This window comes from Meriones unguiculatus, chromosome 2, assembly GCF_030254825.1.
Source record: "Meriones unguiculatus strain TT.TT164.6M chromosome 2, Bangor_MerUng_6.1, whole genome shotgun sequence".
Classification (NCBI taxonomy): domain Eukaryota; kingdom Metazoa; phylum Chordata; class Mammalia; order Rodentia; family Muridae; genus Meriones; species Meriones unguiculatus.
Genome location: NC_083350.1, coordinates 145,304,073 through 145,326,620, shown reverse-complemented (window position 1 = coordinate 145,326,620; position 22,548 = coordinate 145,304,073). Strand labels below are relative to the sequence as shown.

Genomic DNA, 22,548 nt, shown 5'->3' with positions numbered 1-22,548 from the left:
ACAGGGTAACCTTGGACTGTAGGGAATCAACTATTTGCTTTTAAAGAAAACAGAAAAAAAAATCACTGCCTTTTAATAAACATATATGTCAATCTCTGGAACTGAAGCTACCAATGGCTGTGAGCTACCATGTGGGCACTGGGAATCAAAACTGGGTCTTTTGAAAAGGGCCTTTTCATTCACTATTAACCACAGAATGGAATTTTGAAAAGTACTAGTGAATTTGGAATACCACAGGGTTCTATACACAGTAATCCCAAGAAGTCATTTTGTCTTAGTTACTTTTCTATTGCTGCGAAGAGACAGCATGAGCAAGAGTCTGTTGGTGTGGAGAGGAGGTGAGGAGAGTGAAGCAAGGAGGAGGGTTGAATATTCCAGGCTACCAACAGATGATGGGTGAGATGGTGACTTCAGGACAAACTAGCCCATGTTCAGTGTAACACATATATACATGTTGATAATGTACAGTCTTTGGCAGATCTTGGGAGCAATAACATCTCCAAAGCAACAAGCATACTAAATCATATGATTCCATCTTCCAATAAAAAGAACAAGATTCCATGGAGAAATGGATTACTGTAGGCTACAGCAGGGGATTTACTTGTAGAGCTTGCCACCCACCAAGTAATGAAGTGCCCAAAATAAACACAGTGAGATGTGTCAAAGCGTGGAGTTGAATGCAGGAGTTCCCAATGTTTCAACAACAAAATCAGTCTTGTAAAAATGGTTGAACTGAAAAGTAAATGGAGAATAGACAAATTTCCTACATAAACTTTAACTTATGTCCCTCAAGGACATAAAGCAAAACCACCAGACTCTACCCCATAAGAGTGATCCCCTACACAGTGACATCCTTCCTATAACATACCATCCCCTAGGTGTGGACTGCTGCATGGTGATTTCCTCATGATGCTCCTTAACAGCGAACACCTGCCTGGTAACTCCCTTCCCAAGAAGAGAAAGACTAACTTCAGATTGGAGACACACACTTTTCCAGCCAAATGATGAGGTCTGTATTTGTGTGGTTATCCTTTCAAACTTTCAGAACTCTGTCTAGTCACAAGAAAAACACCAGGCAATCCCAAACTGGAAGATCCTAAAGATGTCTGGCTGTCAACGTAATGAAAAATAAGGAGAGTCTAAGAAATGCTCACTGTCTAGAGGAAACTACAGAGACAGGATGACCAAAGCTGGCCCTGAATAGGATCTGGATAGGGGAAAATCAAAGTGTTGTAAGCCAGTACAGACTTCAGCTACTGGTATCGTAGCATGACAGGTAGCTAGCCACCTAGCGGGAGAAACAGTACAGCTTTCCTGGGAACCTAAGACTTATAAAAGCAAACTGTATTCTTAACCCGATGATCATTACACAGTAAATGCCCTCACCAGATATGCATTGTCCATTCTAAATACGTCAAACTTCACGACAAACATAAAACACAAGTAATGCAGAAAGCCAGACCCTACAACTGCATGTGTTAGTAGAAAATCTGTCCATGTGGAGGGAAGGCTCAGTGGACAAAATGTTTGCTATGCAAGTATGAGGACAAAGTCGAGACCCCCAGAACCCACATAAATGCCAAGTGGGAGCAGTGGCCACCTGTAAACCCAGCATATGGAAGCAGAGAGAGGATCCCCAGTGCAAGCTGGCTAGCCAAACTAGCCAAAATCACTCCACATTCAGCAAGAAACCTTCTGTCTTAGTTATTGTTTCTAGAGGGAAGTCAGGGGTTGAACCTAGAGGTAGAGAACATGGAGAGGTGCTGCTTACTAGCTTGCTCCTCACGGCTTGCTCAGTCTGCTTTCTTAGACCACCCAGGGCCACCATCCCAAGGGTAGCACTGCCACAGTAAGCTAGGCCCTCACACATCAACCAACAATCAAGAAAATACACCACTAGCTTGTCCATAGGCCAATCTGGTGGGGGCATTTTCTTAGTTAAGAAGGGTGTGGCCCCTGACAGGTCAGCCATGCTCCATTATATGACCACACATCCAGGAGTATATGGGCAGTACAAATTGAATTCAGTGGGTTTTTAAAACAGAAGACCAAGTTGGGACGGGTTGGACAGTGGGGATGGATCTTGGAGGAGTTACAGAAGGAATGATCAAAATTCCTTCTGTAAGAAATTCCCCCAAAATCTGGGCCCAGGGGTCTTTTCTGAGACTGATACTCTAACCAAGGACCCTTCATGGAGATAACCTAGAACCCCTGCACAGATGTAGCCTGTGGCAGCTCATTCTCCAAATGGGCACCCTTGTAAGGGGAACAGGGGATGTGTCTGACATGAACTCATGGGCTGGCTCTTTGATTACCTCCCACTGATGGGGGGAGGGCAGCCTTACCAGGCCACTGAGGAAGACTTTAAAAGGTCCTGATAGGCTAGGGTCAGATGGAAGGAAAAGAGGTCCTCCCTTATCAGTGGACTGGGAAAGGGGCATTGGAGGAGATGAGGGAGGGAAGGAAGGAGGGCGGGATTGGGAGGGGATGAGGATGGGACTACAGCTTGGATACAAAGTAAACAAATTGTAATAAGTAAAAAAAAATACATTAAAAAATACAAAAAAGAAAAAATTCTCAAAGAAATAATAAAACTAGTGTAACAAGAGAACAAGCTGCTGTGTAGTGACAGCCTTCCTATAAATCCCCTGTGAAAATTCTGATTTATTATATCTGTTGTGGTATCCATGCTTGCCGCATAGAAAGAAATCAATAAATAGCCAATAAATCAATGAGCAAATAAAATATTTTAGATAGTTTTAAAATTAAGCTACGCTGATGCTGCAGAATCTGAATAAGAGAGAAACCAGGCCAGAAAAGCCTGACTTTGAACTGAGATATAGAATGTTTTAACTGTATTGAATACAGATTCTCCAAGGAAACTGAGAAGAGGGCCCTTTCCATGGGTCTAACCACCCTGACTTGACAACCATGATGGCTTCCAGCCAGCCAGGAAGCCTGGGCTCCAGCGTTGCCTCAATCCCTAACTAACAATAATGTCTGACCAAGTTCTGTACCTTCTCTGGGCCTCACTGGATCAGATGGTCTCCCCACAGTAAGAAACATCTGTGACACAGCAAGATGCCTTAAGGCTTTCTGCATCCCTCCTGCCTGCACCCTGGCTCTGGTCTTCTGCTCAGTTTTAGGTTTGAACCTTATGGCCATTTCCCCATGCTCTGTTTTCGGAGTTGTTTCCTCATTTACAGTACTTTGATTTTTGAAGTTTTGGCCTATGAAGGAGTTTGCTCAATAGAAATTTCAAGATGCATTTGCTCACACTGCTTCTGAGAATCAAAAACAGATGTGATGTAAGTATCCATGCCGAACATTTCAGAACTAAATAAAAACCACAAATGGGAAAAGTTAAGAGGCAGCATGGCCTCAATCTTAGAAAAGGCTGTGGAGAATTGTTGGGAATGGTTTCTAGGAGCAGCAATTCTCCCTTGGCCATACTCTAGCATTTCATCTTTTATGATGTAGCTCTCTCTCTCTCTCTCTCTCTGCTTCTGACAAATTTGATCAGTGTCAACTTTTGGGCTGCATAACTGAGCCCTAAAACACTACTTTCCCTATTTTTTCTACATTGGAGAATTCTTGTCACTGTTAAGACCCCCTCAAATAAGAAATCGGTTTGTGCATGAAATACACTTTGGAGTATTTAAAACACAGGCCTTTGGCAATCATTCTTAGGGCCAGCACAAGCCACATTCTGACTATTACATCAAGGTCCTATCCAGGGAGACACAACCTGGGGCATCAGATAGGAAAACACCCTCACAGAGTGGGACTCATCAATACTTCCCACAAGTCCTATCTTCAAAGTTGTTTGCTACTGAACCCAAGAACCACAATTAAACTCACTAGACACAATTTTGTTTAAATCTACAATTTTGTGTGAAATCAGTGGAACCATAGATCTTAATATTTGCTCTGGGTTTGTGTAATTCAGAGCAACAAAAACCTCTCCTCCTAAGAAACTGTGTAAGAAGCTTGTCCTGTATCAAAGAACCGTAACTCTAGCCTCCAAACACAGGTCTTCGCAATGGAGTACAACACTGTTTGGGTGTATCCCTGGCTTTGAAAAGCAGAAAAAGTGTCTTTAAAAACACAAAGGTTTTCAAGGACTGGAGAGATACAGGTACTTGTTTGCAGTGCAAACATGAGGACCTGAATCTGAGCTCCGGACTCACACTAAGCCTGGCACTGCTGGGCATGGTAGCGCCTGTCTTTAATCACACCACTTAGGATACAGAGGCAGGGGAATTTCTGTAAGTTGGAGGTCAGCCTGGCCTATATAGGTAGTGCCAAGCTCGCCAGGGCTATATAGTAAGACTCTTCCTAAAAACGAAAAAGAAAAGAAAAGGACAAAAAAGGGTATGGTGCCATGTGCTTGAAATCCCAGCATTGGAGGTGGAAGCAGGAGGACCCTGGAGCAGGCAGGCCAGCCAGCCAGCCTAGGCTAATTGGCAAGCTCCAGCAAGAGATTCTGTGCAGAACCAAACCAAACCAACCAAACAAACAAAAAACCAAGGTGCGCAACTGCGTGTGACTCCACTTCCAGGAGATCTGCCGCCCTCTCCTGGCCTCCATAGGAACTGCACACATGTGGAACATAACAAACAAGCAGTCACACCCATGTAAACAAATAAAAAGACACTTGAAAAAAGGAAGCGGAGTGCACAGCACCTGAGGGACAATACCAAGGTTGAGCTCTGTCCTCAACAGTGCACGTATCCAAACGTATGAGAACACGCACAGGTGTTTTCAAATCATGAACAGGACCACTGTCTGCCTTGTAAAGGAGCTACAGGACACACCAGACAGCAGTAAGACAGCACGACTCTCTGAGGTACTGTCGTCTCCAGGAGGATGAGCATTTTGGGAAGCACTACAGGAATCACAAAGTGGCGTTAGGTCCCAAAGGAGCTCAAGACAGATGGCTAACTGAGGTGCCTATTAACATATCGAAGTGGATGCAGGACACCAGGCTCTCAGCACAAGTTCCTGTTATGGAGCCTGGCTCCTCTCAGCACTTGTCACCCCTACTCTAAGCCTCTCCAGCCCCTGAGCTTCACTGCCCTTCTCCCAGCTTCTCTTTCCTATACAACCCAGCCATTTGGCTATCTGTTCTCTTTGTCCATTTGCCTCTTGGCTTCCTTCTTGGTTCTCTCAGTCCTCATTCTCTTGGGGTTTTTTCTCCTCCTTTCTTGATCGTCTTGGCTCTTGGCTCCTGGTCCCTCTCTTATGGCTCTCTTCCTCTCCTCTCTCTCTCCTCTCATGGCCCAGTCTATTCTTCTGGCCGTGTTCAGTCTGGACTCTTCCAGATACCTCTGGCTGAACTCTCATATCTACAAAAAAAAAAAAACCTTCTCCTCAGCTATATACCCAGGAGCAGTCGTGTCCTCATTTTCATTGAGTGGGTAACATTCACAGCAATCCCATGTTGCTGTCACTCACAGGGTAACCCGGGGCCAGGTGGAAGGTGAACCTGTGCCTGTGGCAAGTACAAGCTTACAAACAGCTTCCCCAGACGTGAGGCATATTCACGCCCCCAAATGATGGCTCCTCATCAGGACACTGGAGTTACTCCAGAAGTCACTACTGTTGACAGCTCAGGATGGGCAGATCTGACTCAGAGAGAAGTGTCCCTCAGCAAGGCCGTCAGCACCCCCCGGGTGTGAGGTGCAGCACTTCCTTCTTCCTTCGAAGACTGACAGTCCACCCTGACCACATGAGAAGAGGGACTGGCTGGGAAGGCATGGCAGCCAGCCACCCACACTGGATGCCGGGGCCAGAGATTAGCTTGGGGCTTGGCAGAACCGGGCCCTCTGATGGGGGCTGGGACACACACCAGCTGTTCCCACAGCTGATCTGGCTGGTGCCCTCTCCAGAAGAGCCTGATAAATCTTGAGTTGTCTGCATGTGTGTTGGGCTTTGTTCCTGCTGAGAGTCTGTGATAAATTTCTAAACTTTACTAAACTGACTCTTACTCTATCAGCTTGGTGGCAGTCGGTTGCATCATGGAGAATTAGCATGTGCCAAAGAGACAGGAATCCAGTGAGAGTCAGTAGAGCAAGAGCCTTCATCTCACAGCACTGTCTTCCTTGCTAAGGAAGGACTGGAAATGCTACCTAGTTCTTAGTATATTATGAAGCTAAGACACCTATTTGTCAAGAGAAAAGTTCAGAATTCTCCATGAAGAGATCTGAACAGCTCTATTTTCACCTCCACCATCTTTAATTTGTTTCCTCTCATTTGTAACCCCATCACCACAGGGATGGTGGACAGCTTCTGTCCCTGGAGCACTTGCAACTGTGGTGATTTTTTTTTTAATGTACATTGGTGTTTGACTGTCTGTGTGTCTATGTGAGGCTGTCAGATCCCCTGAAACAAGAGTTACAAACAGTTGTGAGCTGCCTCATGGGTGATGGGAATTAAGCCCAGGTCCTCCAGAAGAGCAGTCAGTGCTCTTAATCTCTGAGCCATCTATCCAACTCTCTACCATGGTGATTTTTAGTCATTGCACATGAACCAGACATCCAGCCTATATTCTTGAGACCAGTTCCTTTCGTGACCGTATACAGGCTCACTGTGATCCAGTCTCACCCTAGCAAGGCATTCACTGAGCAAGATCAAAATGGAAAGGAAAGAATGGCGCCTCACGGCTACAGGGCTAGTGTGGTCCCCAGCCAGTTAGGATCAAAACGAGACCAGTGCAGTTTAACCCAGCCCTGAAAATGCTGCTTATGTTTTGTTGGGGTCCGGAAAGTCTGCAGTTTCTTTCTCGGGCACAAACCCTGACCCAGATGTGGCCCTGTGGCTGTAGAAAACTGCAGATAAAGCCTAGGAGGGTTCTCCAGGACAAAATAAGATCACAAGGGCAGGGAAGTGCAGAAGGAAAAATTCAGATAAAGGGGTAAAAAGAAACTGTTTGCTCAAGCTCTGCTTGCAGTGCTCTCTCTCATACCTAGCTACACAATATATAAACAGCAGTGGGATAAAAACAAGTGTTGATTCTTGAAGTCATCCCAGAATCTTGTGTTTCTGTTTACCATTATCCTCCTTCCCTGGTCCCTGTGATGCCCACAGTTGTGGCCACAACAGTGTTTCCTCCTCTGCTTTGTCTTCCCACCACCCCGGGCTCCTCTAAGCCACCCTACACTGCTGCCAGAGTGCTTTCACCCAGATACAAACCCTGCTGGCCTTGAACTCTCAAGCCTCCCAGTGAGCAGTGAGCGTGGATAGCATGATGTAAGACTTGAAGGCAGGCTTGGCTGTTTGCCTCTCCAGCTTTCTGTCTCCCCTTTCACTGTGTTCTGCGCTTTGCAGGTCACATTCCAGTTGTGGTGAGTTGTTTGTCGTTTTAGAGACGTGTCAGGTGGCCTCTTGTGTCCACAGCTTCAGCTCAACCCCTGCCTGGGTTTTGTTTTTTTTTTTTTTTTTCACCTAACACCCTCTTACAAAGTCACCTCCCCAAGTTCGACACAAGCTAGTCACTTTCTTCCCTAAATTACTCCTTACGTCATACTTCCAACCTTCCCCTGTGTTATTACACATGTATGTGAAATACAGAAAGAATTCAATGAAGTACTTACACACTTCACCATACCTATACCTCTGTCTTCCTGCATGGCGAAGCCATTGGGAGCAGAGAACACAAGCTACTTGGCTCTTTAAGGCTGCCATCCAGCACATCTGGCAGTCTGTAGACTCTCTGAGCATGGCTTGCTCTTTGGTTTGGTTTGGTTAGGGCAGGATACCTAGAACTCACTCTGTAGGCCAGGCTGTTCTCTGAACCCACAGAGATTTGCCTGCCTCTGCCTCCCAAGTGCTGGAATTAAAGGCGTCCGCCACCACCGCCCAGTGGGTATGGTCTACTCTTGAAGAGGGTCGTAAATGTTTTTAGCTGCCAAACAAAAATTATGAGCCCTGCGCAGAGCTTTGTCAACTTTCCTGCCAAGTTCAACTTAGCTGATGACACCGATCTAAATATCCCCGTCAGATGACTTTGATGAAAATTGATGACTAGAAAATTTCCTTCTCACAGAAATCTAAATGGGCTCATCCAGAAGAAAAAAAAAAAGAACAATTTGTACAGCTGACAGCACTGTAACCACTATCTACCAGTTAGTTAGCTAGAGAGCTTACCAGCCCTGGGCAGTGTGGCTCAGGGAAAGAACACTGTCGGCGTGAAGCCCGTGAAGCCAGACAACCAGGCCTTTATACACAGGTTCTACCTACCCACTCCAGGAGGCAGGAATGCGCCCTGTGTCCTCTGTCTTCATTTTGATCATGAAGGAGACCCTGGCCTTCATTTGTAGAAAGAACGATAGCCAGGAGCTAGAACCCCTGACTGGCTGTAGTAAAATGTAAGAATGATACATAACACCCACTTAAATCCTTGCAAAGCTGTGATACGATGGGATCGATGTGTCTGTGATACACGTGAGGGACCAAGTCAGAATAATCTGCCCAGGAGCACACGGCCACCAAATGCCAGAGCCAGCGTGCATGCTTAGGCTAGACGCCCACTTTCCCAACCAACATTCTAGAGGACAAGTATTTTCTGATGCTAAAGGAGAAGCTTCAAAATCAATGACCAAGTTTTATGCGTGCCATTATATGATCTTAAACAACTACAAAGGAGACTTTTTTCCAATTCTTTTGCAGAGAAAAGCGTAGTGATTTGGAGCCATTGTGAATGCAGAACACCTGGATCAGATCTTGCCTGCGCTGTGTGGTCCTTACCACCTTAGTCCTCAAGTCTCTGAGGTGCAGGGAATGCTATTATCTGGGGAAATATGAAGATGAAATGAGGCACATAAAAGCCAAACAAGTGTTCAGTACCAGGGCTGGGAACTAACTGAGCAAAGCAAACAGAGGAAAACCCCTCCCAGAAGGCACCACTCACAGAAGCCAGCAGCCGCCCATCTTCCTTCATAGCCAGGTACCGGTTTGCACACACTCCTTTGATGGACACAACGCCTCTCTCTTCTGCTTGGAGTTGTAGTTTGACTGTAAGTAACAGAGAAAAATTATGGCACCGGAGAGCAAAGAAGCAGCCCCACAATATACAGATTACACACATAACACCACATATACACAAGCACACACATACACACACACACACACACACACACACACACACACACACCACACCACACCCTGCCTAGCAAGGTGCTGATCCAGTGTGTAGACCAACAAGATATAGAAGCTAGGTGGATATCGCCTGACCTGAGCAGGAGTGGAAAGGAAGCAGAGCCCTGTGCCATGCCCTGACTCCCACTGTCACTCCTATGCCCCAGAAAGGACAGAGGAGGAACAGGAGGGAGAACAATTACCCTTGCTGGTCCCATATGGCACTGTTAACCACTCATGTTTTTAAACAGTTACCACATGATCCAGCTAGTCCACTCCTGGGCATATACCAGAGGGCTTTATACCATACCAGAGACATACATCTGTGTGTAAACTGCTACGCTACACACTACAGCAAGGAAACTGAGCCGCCCTAGGTGTCCTCAACAAATTAATAGGTAATGAAAATGTGCCGCATGTTCAAATTGGAATATTCTCCAGCTGTAAAGAGAAAAATCTGAAAATTTCAGGAAAACGGGTGGAGTTTTAAAGTACAAAATTAAGCAAGCTGACCCAAACTCAGAACAAAACTTTCATTTCCTCTCATAGATGCAGATCCTAGCCCATGATATAAAAGCGTGTGTCAAGCAGGTACAAGTGTGAGGATAGAGTTTACAAATGAGAACGAGAAGATCAGGGGATGAGGAAAGACAGAACACAGCAAAGGATGCGTAGGGCATCAATGGGGATGCAAGGCCAACTTTCCTAGTTTCAATTCTGTCAGTTTTTTTTTCCCCTCTCGCTGTGGTATGTGAATAAAAACACAGTTGAAAATGAGAATGTAAGACCCTTCACAAAGCTCCATGGCTTCAGAACGGCCAGTCTAACCATATGCTAAGTTTGGGACCGGGAAAGCATTTGAACGGCTTCCCTAAGCCAGCTGTGTGATGTCTTTTTATTTATTAGTTACTTAGAACAAAGTGTTTTAAAAATAAAATAAATGTATTTTAAGACTACATGGAAATGAGGATATTTGTAAGATGTTTGTGCAACTGCTTCAACATTTTTAAAGTCCTGTTTGGCCAATTTTTCACAAGTAAAGGTCAATCTGATCCTCTGCTGCCTCGGGAGCTATTTCCCGGCTTCCTCACATATTATTGCCTTATCTTTCCATTTTCCAATGTAGTCATCTTTCCTTTTGAGGACTTTCTGTTTGGCTGTTCTTGTTCTTATAAACGTCTGTGGAACCCCAACATGCTTACACACGTGATACGCTCACGCAGGGTGACCTACCACCTGGCATTAATGTCAAGCAGATTTCAGGGAAACAGAACCACCTATTACCTGGTTATGATAATGTGATTTGGACAACAAAAAATTATCTAATTATTATGAGAGTGAAATGAAGTTAAACGTTTCTATTTTGCTGTTCGGAGGCAGCATTTGCCTGCTTGGACAGCCTTCCCCAATTTATATTTTGGCTAACAAATGTTAAAAAAAAAAAAAGTCCTGCAGTCAAATAAATTTTGTGCCTTCTTAACAAAGCCCAAAGTGTGAAAAAAAGAAAACCTGACCGAATCTGCGTAGGGAGAAACGTTTATTGTAGCGCAAGGTTCCAGGAGGTACAGTCCATCATAGCAGGGAAGGCATGGTTCGCAGGTCATGGGAGTGGGACAGAGTGATCCACATTTCTATTGGTCAGCAAGTAGAAAAGGGGCCAGAAATAGTGCCAGCTTATCACCTCTAATGACCTACCCTTACCAATCCAGTCCAATCGAATCCCCGAACAGCACCCAGTTGGGGATAAGATGGTCAAGCGTGCAAGCCCACAAGGACCATTTCAGACTCAGAATAGCACCAAACTTTACTGCCAAAATTCTCACAGGTTTCCCCAGTACTACCTATGATGTAAGCTATTCTAACACAGTCGGGTACAGAGTGTTCATCAAATGTGTTTGGTCACAGACAGAAGGAAGTGGTAAGTCCTCCAGTACAAATAGTGCAGGGGTCCATCTGGACACAGCTCAGAGGAGTCAAAAAACCTGATGACACTTCAAAACTTTAGAAACCAGTGAAATGTGTTTGTGAGGTAAATTGACTTCCCTTCTGTTTACAAGTAGCTAAGGGAACAGCGCAGAATGGCTTCTGAAAGACTCTGAAATACTTACTAAATTTGCTAGCTAAGACAATGTTGCAGTGACTATATCACGCTGTTTTTCCTACCAGGAAATCAACATGAAACAAGAGACCTAATATATGAGATTAGCTTTAAAACACTCCGGCAGGTACAAGTGTCTATGGAGCAGGAAGGTAGAAGTGAAACACAACTGGTGTGTTTCAAATCTATGTGGAACATGATATTTCCTGTATCTACTCTATATTAGATATGTTTGAGAGCTCATACTAAGAGAGAGAGAGAGAGAGAGAGCTCTAATGGGCATGTCATTTTCTGCTCTCTCTGTGCTAGTCACTGCTGGCTGCAGAGAGCACTGGCTTCAGTTAAGCCCACAATTACCTGAGCCAAACTCTTCTACTGAATTTACAATATAACACAAAACGAATAGAATGCAATCAAAACACAGAACCTAAACAAGTGAGGACAGGAAACCTCACAATATCAGTGAGAAAAGCAAAGGCACTAGATTCTAGTAATGATTATACACCACTCATCAGACCGGCTCCAGGGTACTCCAGAATAATCTGTTAGTCTGTGTCTTTTAATTAGGGGATTGAAACCATTAATAGTAAAAGTTATCAACAAGCAGTGTTTAATGATTCCTGTTACCTTGTTGTTAGAGTGTGGGTGGAAAGAGGCAGGCAAGTTGAAAAAAGAAAATAGATATGGAAAATGTGAAATGAACTCCTCAACACAAGCCGGTGTGGCAACTGTAACACATGACAAAGCAGGCCAAGGCAAGAAGGCCAACCAGCATGGCCCACAATGGTAGGATGTCAGGCATCTTACACAGACAGTGAATGACAGAAGTCTAAAGTATTTGAAACAACAGCAAACTGACACAGAGAGCTAAATGTATCAAAACTACAGCATCATCAAATCAGCTCAACCTGTTAGATCAGGTAGATGTCAGATAATGTCTTTAACCTGTTATCACCACCATCATTTCAGCAGGATGTGTAAAAATACGAACCCCACCAAGATGGTATGCCATCCTTACCAGCGTGCCCTCTGGATATGCTCAGTCCAAATAGACTGATTCTACCCAAGGAGTTTTTTTTTTTTTTAAATCAACATGATATTCAATGACATTGAAGGCTGAAGAGGTGATGTCAGTAGTAAAAGTTTCATCTAACACAGGATTCCATTTCCAGAACCCACTCCAAGGCAGTGAGAGACTATCTCTAAAAGAAGATGAGAAAAACAACTCAGAGCAGAAAGATTGTATAATAAATTGGCTTATGCCTTCTGAGGACTGAGTCGGCTGATGTCGCAGTGTGATTTTTCTGTTGCTGTCATAAAACACTGACCAAAATCAACTTAGGTGTTGTGGTATAAATGGGCATGGCTTCCACAGGCCACAGAATTGAATGCTTGGTCATCAGGGAGTGGCACTACTAGGAGGGGTGGCCTTGTTGGAGGAGGTGTGCCACTTGGTATGGGCTTTGAGGTTTCAGAAGCTCAGGCCAGACCCAGTCTCACTCTCTTCTGGATGTAGAACTCTCAGGTCTCCAGCACGATGCCTTCCTGCATGCCACCATGCTTCCTACCATGATGATAGTGGACTAAACTTCTGAAAATGGAATACAGCCACAATTAAATGCTTTCTTTTATAAGAATCGCCATGGTTGTGGCATCACAGTAGAATGCGGCCTAAGACATCAGGGAAGGAAGGGGCTAATTTCAGCTTCTATCATACGGTCTTACATCTTGTCCTCAAGACAAGCCATGGCAGGAACTTAGTACAGGAACAGAAGCAGGGACTGTAGAGAAACCTTATTTACTATCTCTCTCTGACTTGTCAGCCTTCCCAGGGGTGGCACTGCCCATGTCAATCCTTAATAACAAAATGTCCTGTTGTTTTTAAACAAAACCACAAATGTTCGATTTTATCAATAAAGACTCAGCATCCAGATGTTATTTGATCCTCTTCACAGAAATCGCTTGGATTAAAGGTGTGTGCTAGGGCCAAACTACACCATAACTAGAAACAAGTTTTTCCAGTACACAGTCTCAGGGTTCTCAGTGTGATCAAATATCCTGCAACAATGCCCTGCAAGCTTGCCCACAGGCTAATCCAATGGAAGCAAATCCTCACCTGGAATTCCCTCTCCCCAGATTACCCTAGTTTATATTAATTTGACAAGAACTGACCGGCACAGTCAGCTCGTCGCTATGAGCCTGCTATGGGGCTGAGAAGCAGCATGGAGCAGTAGAGCTACTCACCTCGTGTCAGTGGAAAGCTGAGGCAGCAAGGAAGGGTGAGTGGGATATGACCAACCTCTTATAACCGACCCCCTCTCCTAACAGTCCATTCAGCCACCGACTCACTCACTGGTGAAGCTACAGCCTGTCAAGATCCAGTCACCTTTCCTGGAGCCCATGAGCTAGTATCCAAGGCTTTGCTATATGAGCTGACAGGTGTGGGGGAGTGGGGTGGGGGCTTTCCAGTCAAACCATGATGTAAATAAGAGATATACACATCACACAGCAGAAAGGACATATAATTTAGCTTGAGAGATCAGAAATCTCTTGGGAACAGAGAAAATTGAATGGAGAAAGAATGAGCAGTTGATCAAGAAAAGAGACAACCAACAAGAGAGCATCTTACATAGTAAGAAAGGGTGAAGCCTGAAATCCAAGCCCACAGATGGAGGATGAGGCAGGTAGGAATGGCTGCAAGGGAAGATATGTGCTGGGGACCATGGGTGCCCTGGATTATGTGTTGAGGAGCATGGTAGTATGCCATGAGAGCAGAGAAAGAGAGTTCTAAAGAAACAGTAAGGCCGGAGAGCAGTCAACACATAGAAAAGGCTTGGGGCATAGCTACCAAGAGTGGAAACAAAGGAAAGGGTGGAGGGAAGGAAAACGAGGCTGGAAAAGGGAGAGGGAGAGAGGGAGAGCTCAGAAGAGGAACACAGGTGCATTTCTGTCTTGGGAAAGCTGGGAAAGGCTAAGGACTATGTTGACTAGAGAAGGCAGAAAAACATTCCCAGTGGACACGCTGACAGAGCGCCTACAGGAAATCCAAATGCGCAATTTCCAGAAGATGATCAGTTATAGCAACGTACATCTCAAACAAGACTTGCTCCAAGGGAGGGGGAGATGTGCCTTCCTGGGGAACGAAGCCTATACCCAAAGTAGATGGGGAGCATAATGAAGGTGAGACCTCCCAGGAGAAGACAAAGTAGACACTGATAAAAGGGGACTGGGAAAAATCCATGGTTCTTTAATGTGTGTGGAAAAAAACAGAGCAATCTGAACCTACGAAAGAGAAGTCATTCAGTCCATCTAGGGCAAGAGTACCATGAACACCACACACATACACACTCTATACACATCACAAGTAGACCATACATACATGCTCCACACACCATACCTATACCACACATCAACACACATATCGCACCCACAAACACACACATACCACACCCATGCCTACAGATTTGGAAACTGATAATTTGCAAATAGAACCATTTTCCACATTGAAAATCAAGAGACTCACTCCAACACGATAGCCTGGCCTGGATCCTGGAACAGAGAAGATGACAGCAGTGGGAAAGTGGTAAATTTCAAATTAAGGCTGTGGTTTAGCTCACTCTACTGTATCCCTATCTTTTAGTTTTGAAAAGTAATCATTACATAAGCAATCATCTTGGGAAAAAGAAAGAGAAGGGTACAGAGCAACCATGAAATCATGTGACTCTCTGTAGTCTAAAATGACTCCAAAGCTTTTCAAGAAGTACAGAACTCTTATGTTAGTGAGCCTGACATAACATCAAGTAATGGCCGCTTTCTGCTCACACATCTCGGACCGCTGGTTAGAAAAATGATAGCAGCAACAGGCTGATGGGATGCCTCAGGGGACAAAGCTACCTGCCACCAAGGCTGAGGACCTGAGTTCAAGGCTAGGACCCACATGGCAGAAGGAAAGAACTGACTCTCAAGAACTGTCCTCGGTCTGGCTCCCGTAAGCACACTGTGGCTTGTGTCCTGCTACCTAAACAAGTGTAATTCCTTCAAAAATTACAAATGCTAAGAGCAATGCATGTCTAGGACTCACACAGAGAAAACTGTTAGTTAGAATCACTTCTCTCCCTTGGGAGCATCAACCTGAGAAGTCAGAAATGGGAAGTGAGGAGCTGTAAGGGACCCAGGATCCCTTCAGACCTCAGACACCTTCGCCATCACAGCTCCGAAGTCAGGTGACAAGCTAGAACCCACCTCTGCAAGGCCTTTGGAACTGTGGACACAAACACTCGCTGCAGGAGTCCTACGAAGACCATGGAGACGCGGAGTCTCGACTGCAATGGAAGGACATTGGACACACGGCACTGGCTGAAACAAAGACTGGATTTTACAGCCAGGCTGGACTTGCAGCGCTTTACCGCTTAGCAGTAGCTCTTATCTCTCACCCGTGCAGAGAAAATACTTGCCAAGGCTGCCTGGGCGGGGTTGGGGAGGAAGAGGGACAGAGGGATTGCTTTTAAGCAGCATAGCCTCCTAGGCTTGCTTTAAGATTTGGAGAATTGCTCAGTTGTTAGGAAATCTTAGGTTTGACTGAGGGCAAGAGACTGTCTAGGGGAGAGCAAGTATGAGCTACAAAATATGTCCGGAACATCTTTCTTAAAATTTCATTTCTGGCCACACATGGTGTTACAGAGCTTTAATTCCAGAAATCAGCAAGTAGGCAGATCTCTGTCAGTTTTGGGCCAGCCTTGTCTATATAATGAGTTCCGGGCTAGTCAGGGCTACATAGTAAGACCCTTCTTCCTCTCCCATTCCTCACACCAAGAAAAAGAGTGTCAGCTCTCCTGTATACTGTAGTGTACACTTACACTGTAGCAAGCCACATTCTCTACATTCGAATACATTCATAGTCTCACTGTTCCCAAGGGAAATACTGCAGAAGCAAGGCAGATCCCACACAGCGTCTCAGTGTGTTAGCCTATGAATAGCTTGGTCACTCATTCAACAGTACTGGCTCGGATGCACCAGCAAGTATTTCAAGATACAGAAGTGAAATTGTAACCAAGACCTATGACATCTCTCCCTTCACACACTGACGCTCTCGGGGCCGCTGTGTGAGTTTTTCTTTAGTTGGGTCAGCAAGAATGTCATTTCTCAGCAAAGGACCTTGAAACCCAGGTAGAACTTCTCGCCCCACACATGAACATAGTCTGAAAGCAGCGAAAGCTATACTTCAGGGTCTCTGTATTGACCTGCGGTAACAGGCACTGTATCAGGAGACGTCTTCACTCTACAGCAGGGCCACACACTGTGTCCTTACTCATTCAGAAAGACTTCCTGTGCCTAAAACGGAATGATAACATGTGCTAGATCTTAGCAGAAGTGGGTTTACTTGTCTCCTTGGAACAAAAGTTCACTGGTCCCTAATTAACAAATTCTGAAGCATGGCCACAGTTCAAACAAAGAGCTCCCCTGTGTCTCTGATCAGGAGCCGTTACTGGGGTCTTTTAAACATGTGGGTACCAACAAAGAGTTACGAGTAGCTAAGGCATCTTACATGCTAAAAATGAGAGCTTTAACTTTCCGTTTACCCATGGAGTGCCCAACAACATCCAGTTACCTGACAACACTCGGATGCTTGTGAGCTGGCTTGCTGAGAACTTCCCAAAGCTCCTCTTGGTAAAAAGGCTTTTGAAAAGCTCTTCGTTGACCTGTCTTCCCCAACCCTCAACTCCCTCTCCACTCTATTCATAACTCAACCAGAAAATTAAAATGTATAAATCATATCAGAGGGGCAGATATTTTATTAAATTTTTTTTGTGTTTGCAAACAATGTTATATTTGGGTATAATAAAAGGAAAGGAAGAGAAGGGGGAAGCAGAGGAAGGGAAAAGGAAAGTCAACTAGCTCAGAAATCTTCTATCACTGCCCAGTCAGGACATAGGCTTGAGAGTCCACTAAATCTTTCTATATGGCAATCCTGAGACTGACAAAAGAAAACATGTTTTTTACTATGAGACTATCACTGATAACAAAATATGTAAGAACCTAATCAAAATTAGTGTAGTGTAACATGCTCATAATCCTGAATCTCCTGCCATATTTATCCTACTTCCAGGGCACACCATTAATTTATACAATAAAAAAAGTAACATGGTTTACCTGACTCATGCCAAGAACAGGGCTATTACAGGCCATTCTGATCAATAAAAAACCCACAAAACATTGGTTTCCTACAAGAGAGCCTCTGTCAGACTATCACTTCATGCCCTATAGTAGATACATGTGGGCTATCTGACTATGAGGAAGGCCAGTGCAAGCCGAGAACAACTGTCAGGTGATGGCTGACCTTCATCTTCCACGCCCCTCTTCCTTTTTTAGACAAAGTCTTGCAGTGGTCCTACAAACACAGGAGCTTGTCCTACATCTCCAGTGGCATCCCCTAAATCTGAGTGTAGTGTTCTGAAGCTCTGGATGCAACACAGATCAAGGTAGACACAGCACAGAGACAGACAAAGAGAAGCCTGGCCCCTGCTCAGTGAACAGTCACAAGCTGATGAAAAAAGAATCCTTCCCTTGCCTCTTCTCTATAAATTTATATATTTTAAATTATGTGTATCCACGGAGAGGCACATGTGTATGTGGGTGCCACAGAGGCCAGAATAGGGCGATAGATTCCCTGGAGCTGGAGTTAGAGGAGGTGGTGAGGCTCCGCACAGGGGTGCTGGGGATAGAATTCAGGTCTTCTGTGAGAGCAGGAGCTAGAAAATGATCTCAACCACCAAGCCATCGCTCCAGCCCCTACCCTCACCCTTTCCTTGGTGACTGGTTCAGAGACACGGGAGCCCCGAATGCAGCCACCACGGACTCTTGCTGGCCTGCTTTATGGGTCGTGTAATTCAAGCGAGAAAGCACTGTTAGCCTCTGACAGAGGCATTTTACGGTAAGAATGGCAGCAATATTGATGCCTGAAGAACCTGAACTTCAGGACCCCACACTGTCTTCTGGCAGGGCAAAACAAGGCAGAGCAGAGCACAAGAAGCTATAAATAAACATCTGGCTTCCCCTATAAAAGTCATTAGTCCTTTATGTGTTCAATGGAGAAATGTTCCTAAAGTGGTTCTAAAAATAAGTGGCCCAGGAATCACAGTAATGGAAAATGGTCTGCGGTTGCCAGGCATGGTGCTGGGGAGTTGCACGGCTGTGTAACATTGAGCCGAGGACGCCTGTGATGGTGGAACTGTGGTTTGAATGCAATGTCCCCATGGGCGTTTTTAAACAGTCAGTCTCCAGCTACTGAGAAGGTTGGGGAACCTTAGGAGGTGGAGGCCCACAGGAGGACTTGAGATCTCATAGTCTGTCCACCCTTCCTGCCCACCCTCAGCTTCTTGAGTGTTGCCTCAGTGTGACCATCCAGCCTCTGCCCCTGACATCATGCATTCCCTGTCTTCTACCATGATGTCCTTGCCATGAAAGGCTGTATCCCCCTAGAACTGTGAGCCAAAATAAGCTCTTTCTCTTTTAAGTTCCTTTTTTCAGGGTTTTATTTTATCACAGCAACAGAAAAGTAACTAAGGCAGGATATTCTGCATCTTCAATGTGTTGAGGTCCGAGATACTGGATACTTGTGAGACATTAACATCTCCCTGAATAAAGGGAGATGGAATCTACATCACTTCAGACCACTGCATCTGAATTAATCTTTAGCTCTCCCAAAGTTTAAAATTTAATATGAAAAAAATCAGTCAACTGCTCAAAATCTCTTACAGATTGATCATTAACATTTGTAGTCTGTGCATCAAGATCTACAAATTATTTGAGCGAAACTATGTCTTGTGAGGAAGGGTGTTTCCTCTAGGTATTATTTTACTATTGGCTTTAGTTTCCATGTAGAATGAGAATGGAAGGAAAGCAAAACCCAGTGTCGAAGCCACGTAAACCAAAGGCTTTGACCTCGGTGCCTGGAGATATCTTCATTCTATAGCTATTGTTGCCCAAAGACCTCAGCCAGGTTCTATTTAAACAGAAGGGCTCTGCTCCTGCAGAGTGAGCAATCTGAATGCCGTTTCTTAAATTTAAACATGTGTTGTACTATAAAAGCACAAAACAACGCAAAACTCTGACGAGGAGTTTTAGTTGACTAAGTGAATTTTAATGGTTTCTTTCTTACCATCATAGGAAAATGTACAAAATGAATAAGAGTCGTTGTGCCCCTCCCCCCATAGCTTATTCTCCTTATTAAGTCCTCAATTATTCAGAGATTCACCATGGGTTCTCAGTCTCCTTTATCTATGTTCTGCAGTCTCTGCTTCCACCAGAGGCAAACAAGAACGATGCAGAGATAAGCTGCTGTCCAGATGCCCCTCTGCCTTCATCTGTTGCCGTGTTAGCATCAGGAGGTGTGAGTGTGTGTGTGTGTGTGTGTGTGCGCGCGCGCGCGCACACACACACACACGCGCGCCCGCACGCGGACATATGTGTTAAAAGTCAACAAGAGGACTTTCTGCACCTTAGACAATGGAATGTTAAAAATTCTTATTAGTAATAACTTTTTCTCTGTTAGCTCCAGAACATTTGATCTCTGTGCATTCTTCACATACCCTGCAAGATCTGTGCTTGTGCTACCCAGAAGGCACTGTCTTCTGGAAGAGGCCTTAGAAAGCTGTGGGTGGGTGCAGGCTGCCTTGTCTGAGGAGACCAGCAACAGGAGGCCCTGAGCAAGTTGATAGCCCTGACAGGAATAAGCCACTTGAAGTCAGTTGTTAGTCAGGGTTGGACCTGACAGAAGCTAAGAACATAGTCACGGAAAACAATGGCTGCTGTTTCCAATGATACGAATCATATTGAAAAATTCCTCATCAACCCCTTTGGTTGTCTCAACATCCAAGGACGTGAAAGTAGTTGTATAGAAAGTGGTGGCACCTCCATGGAAGTTGCAAACTTTGGGGTACTCACTACAACTTTATGCATGGTTGCTACAACGTGGCTGCAGGCCAGATGTCTTTATGTTAACCACAGAAAAAAACTGCAGTACATCCAGGCAGTCTAATCTAACTCAGCACTAAAAAGAAATGAGTGATGCGCTATGGAAAGGCATGAGGAACCATGAAAGAAAGGCAGGAAGAGGGAGGTGGTTGTAGCTGTGGGAGGTTAGGGTGAACGTGTAGGGCTCAGGATTCCCAGGGGAATGAGATGAGTGTGTGTGACATAGTGACAGAGATGCTGTCACACCACACCTGTCTAAACCCCTGAAATGCACAGCACCTTCACTAACATGAAGGGCAGGCTCAGTGTCAGTGACAGGCAAGTGTGGGTTTACCATGATAAATGTACGAGTGTTGTGTAAGACACTAACGGTGAGGAGGCTGTGCGGGAGGGAGGAGATAGTGGGACATCTCTAGCTTCCTCCTAATGTTGTAAACCTGAACCCTCCCTTAAAAAACAAAGGCTCTTAATTAATTTAAAATAGGGCAACAAAAGCAAAGACGGGGCCAGGCAGGAAACATTTAACAACAAAGCAGCCTTGTGGTTAAGATTTAAGAATAGGAATGCACAGTGGGGACTGTGTCGCTGTAGAAAACAATCCCAACTGACAGACAGTCCTGATAGGGTCCAAACACACACACACACACACACACACACACACGTAGATATACACACGTAGACACACAGATGACATACATACACACATGTAGACAAACAACACACACATATACACATAAACATACACACACACACACACACACACACACACACATTTGTCACTGGCATTTAGCTTGCAATCACCAGTACGAAAGCCCTTCATCAAAAGCCATGAACCAAGTACAACGGCCAAGAGCGATTAGCCAGAAACTAAGCTGCAAGCAAGTATTTCTGCAACGGATCCAATGTACCAAGAGAGGAGCACCTCCCCACTCCAGCCTGTTCCTGGCAGCTCTTTCTTCCCTTTTGAAATGCTCTTGGGCGCTTCCACACTGCCTGAGTTTTCTCTTAGTGTTGGGTAAGTAGAGATAATGCAAGCAGCTTGGCTAGCCTCCCCTCGGGTGAGTGCCAGTTAGTTGGGCTGTTTGTGTTCCTGGCACTTCTTTCTGGATTAAAGAGTCAACATTCATCTACAAAACTCAACCCAAGCAGTTCCAGAACAGCAGAGCGGTGTGTGCGGGAGGCAGGCAGGGCCCAGGGTAGACGGGAAGCTGCCCAGCGTGTTCCAGCAACTGAACACCCATTCTGTGTGACTGGGGAAATCATTAGGAAAACACCTTCCAAAGCAGCTTGGAGACAAGAAAGTTTTATTTGAGCCTCATGAAAATAGCCCTGCAGCACGTCCCTCAATCACTGACGAGCTCCACTCTGGAAAACCCTGCTCCCTGCCAAGATCCCGAGGTCCGGCTCCAAGATTTCTGAGGCCCTTACAAGGAAAACCTCTTTTGTCCTTCCTTTCGTGAGAGACACTGGGTAGATGCAGAAGAGAGCTGAAAACTGCAAAGCTGAAAACTGCTTTATTATTATTATTATTATTATTATTATTATTATTATTATTATTGCCTCAAAGTGTCCAGGAAGAAATGGCCTCTTCTATGTCAGGGCTGAGAGCACAGCTCTAACCTCTGGTACAGTGGCCTGAGATTGACAGTCAGTAGGCTGACTCCTCCATGGTGACATTGTTAAAGTAGCCCCCACCTCTTTGCTGTCTGCTCCTGAGTTGAACACACAGCTGACACTCACAGCCCATGACCAGTGGCTGCTAAGCTGGTTAGACTTTCGCTGGCCGCCGAAAGTCTGCTATATAAAGCCTTGTGTTGGCCTATATTTTAAACCTTGTCTGAGCCAAAAGTTTCACAAAAGAAGAGACCTTTCTTATGTTCTGAGGTGCCAGAAAGAAGCACTCCTGTCCGCCATGTCACTAGCTAAGCCTTCGTGGTCCCAGGTACAGTCCGAAGCTGTGCAGCCCATAGCAGGGGTGTATGCTGATGAAGAGAAGTCACAGAGAGGACCCGCACACCGACTCTGGTCTGGCGTGGTGCTGTCCACTGTATTATGGGAGGTTGACTCTGACTTGGTTTTGCCCATACTCTTCACCCAGCACCAGAAGTGTTCTGCGTACTTAGCTTCGTACCGTGCACATGCAGGCACTGCCCACCCCCAGCACTGATAGCTAAAGAAACTGACCCACTGAGGCAGAAACCTGGCAGTCAGCAGAAAATGGTGCAGGAATGCCAGAACCACCTTTCTTCTGGCCTCCTTGTTCATTTCCCTCCTTAATTCTCCATAACACGGAAAACCACCATAGAACCTTTCTTCACACCCAGCCTTCAGAGCCTTCA

At 45.2% G+C, this 22,548-nt stretch overlaps 1 protein-coding gene across 1 annotated transcript in view; it reads right to left on the bottom strand.

Annotated features, from left to right (window-relative positions):
- The window catches only part of Fgf2 (fibroblast growth factor 2), a 53,083-nt gene that overhangs the window by 1,643 nt on the left and 28,892 nt on the right, over positions 1-22,548 (bottom strand). The window contains exon 2 of the mRNA XM_021632299.2: positions 8,912-9,015. Within this exon, the coding sequence (XP_021487974.1) occupies positions 8,912-9,015 (104 nt within the window). The remainder of the gene's footprint in view (positions 1-8,911; positions 9,016-22,548) is intronic.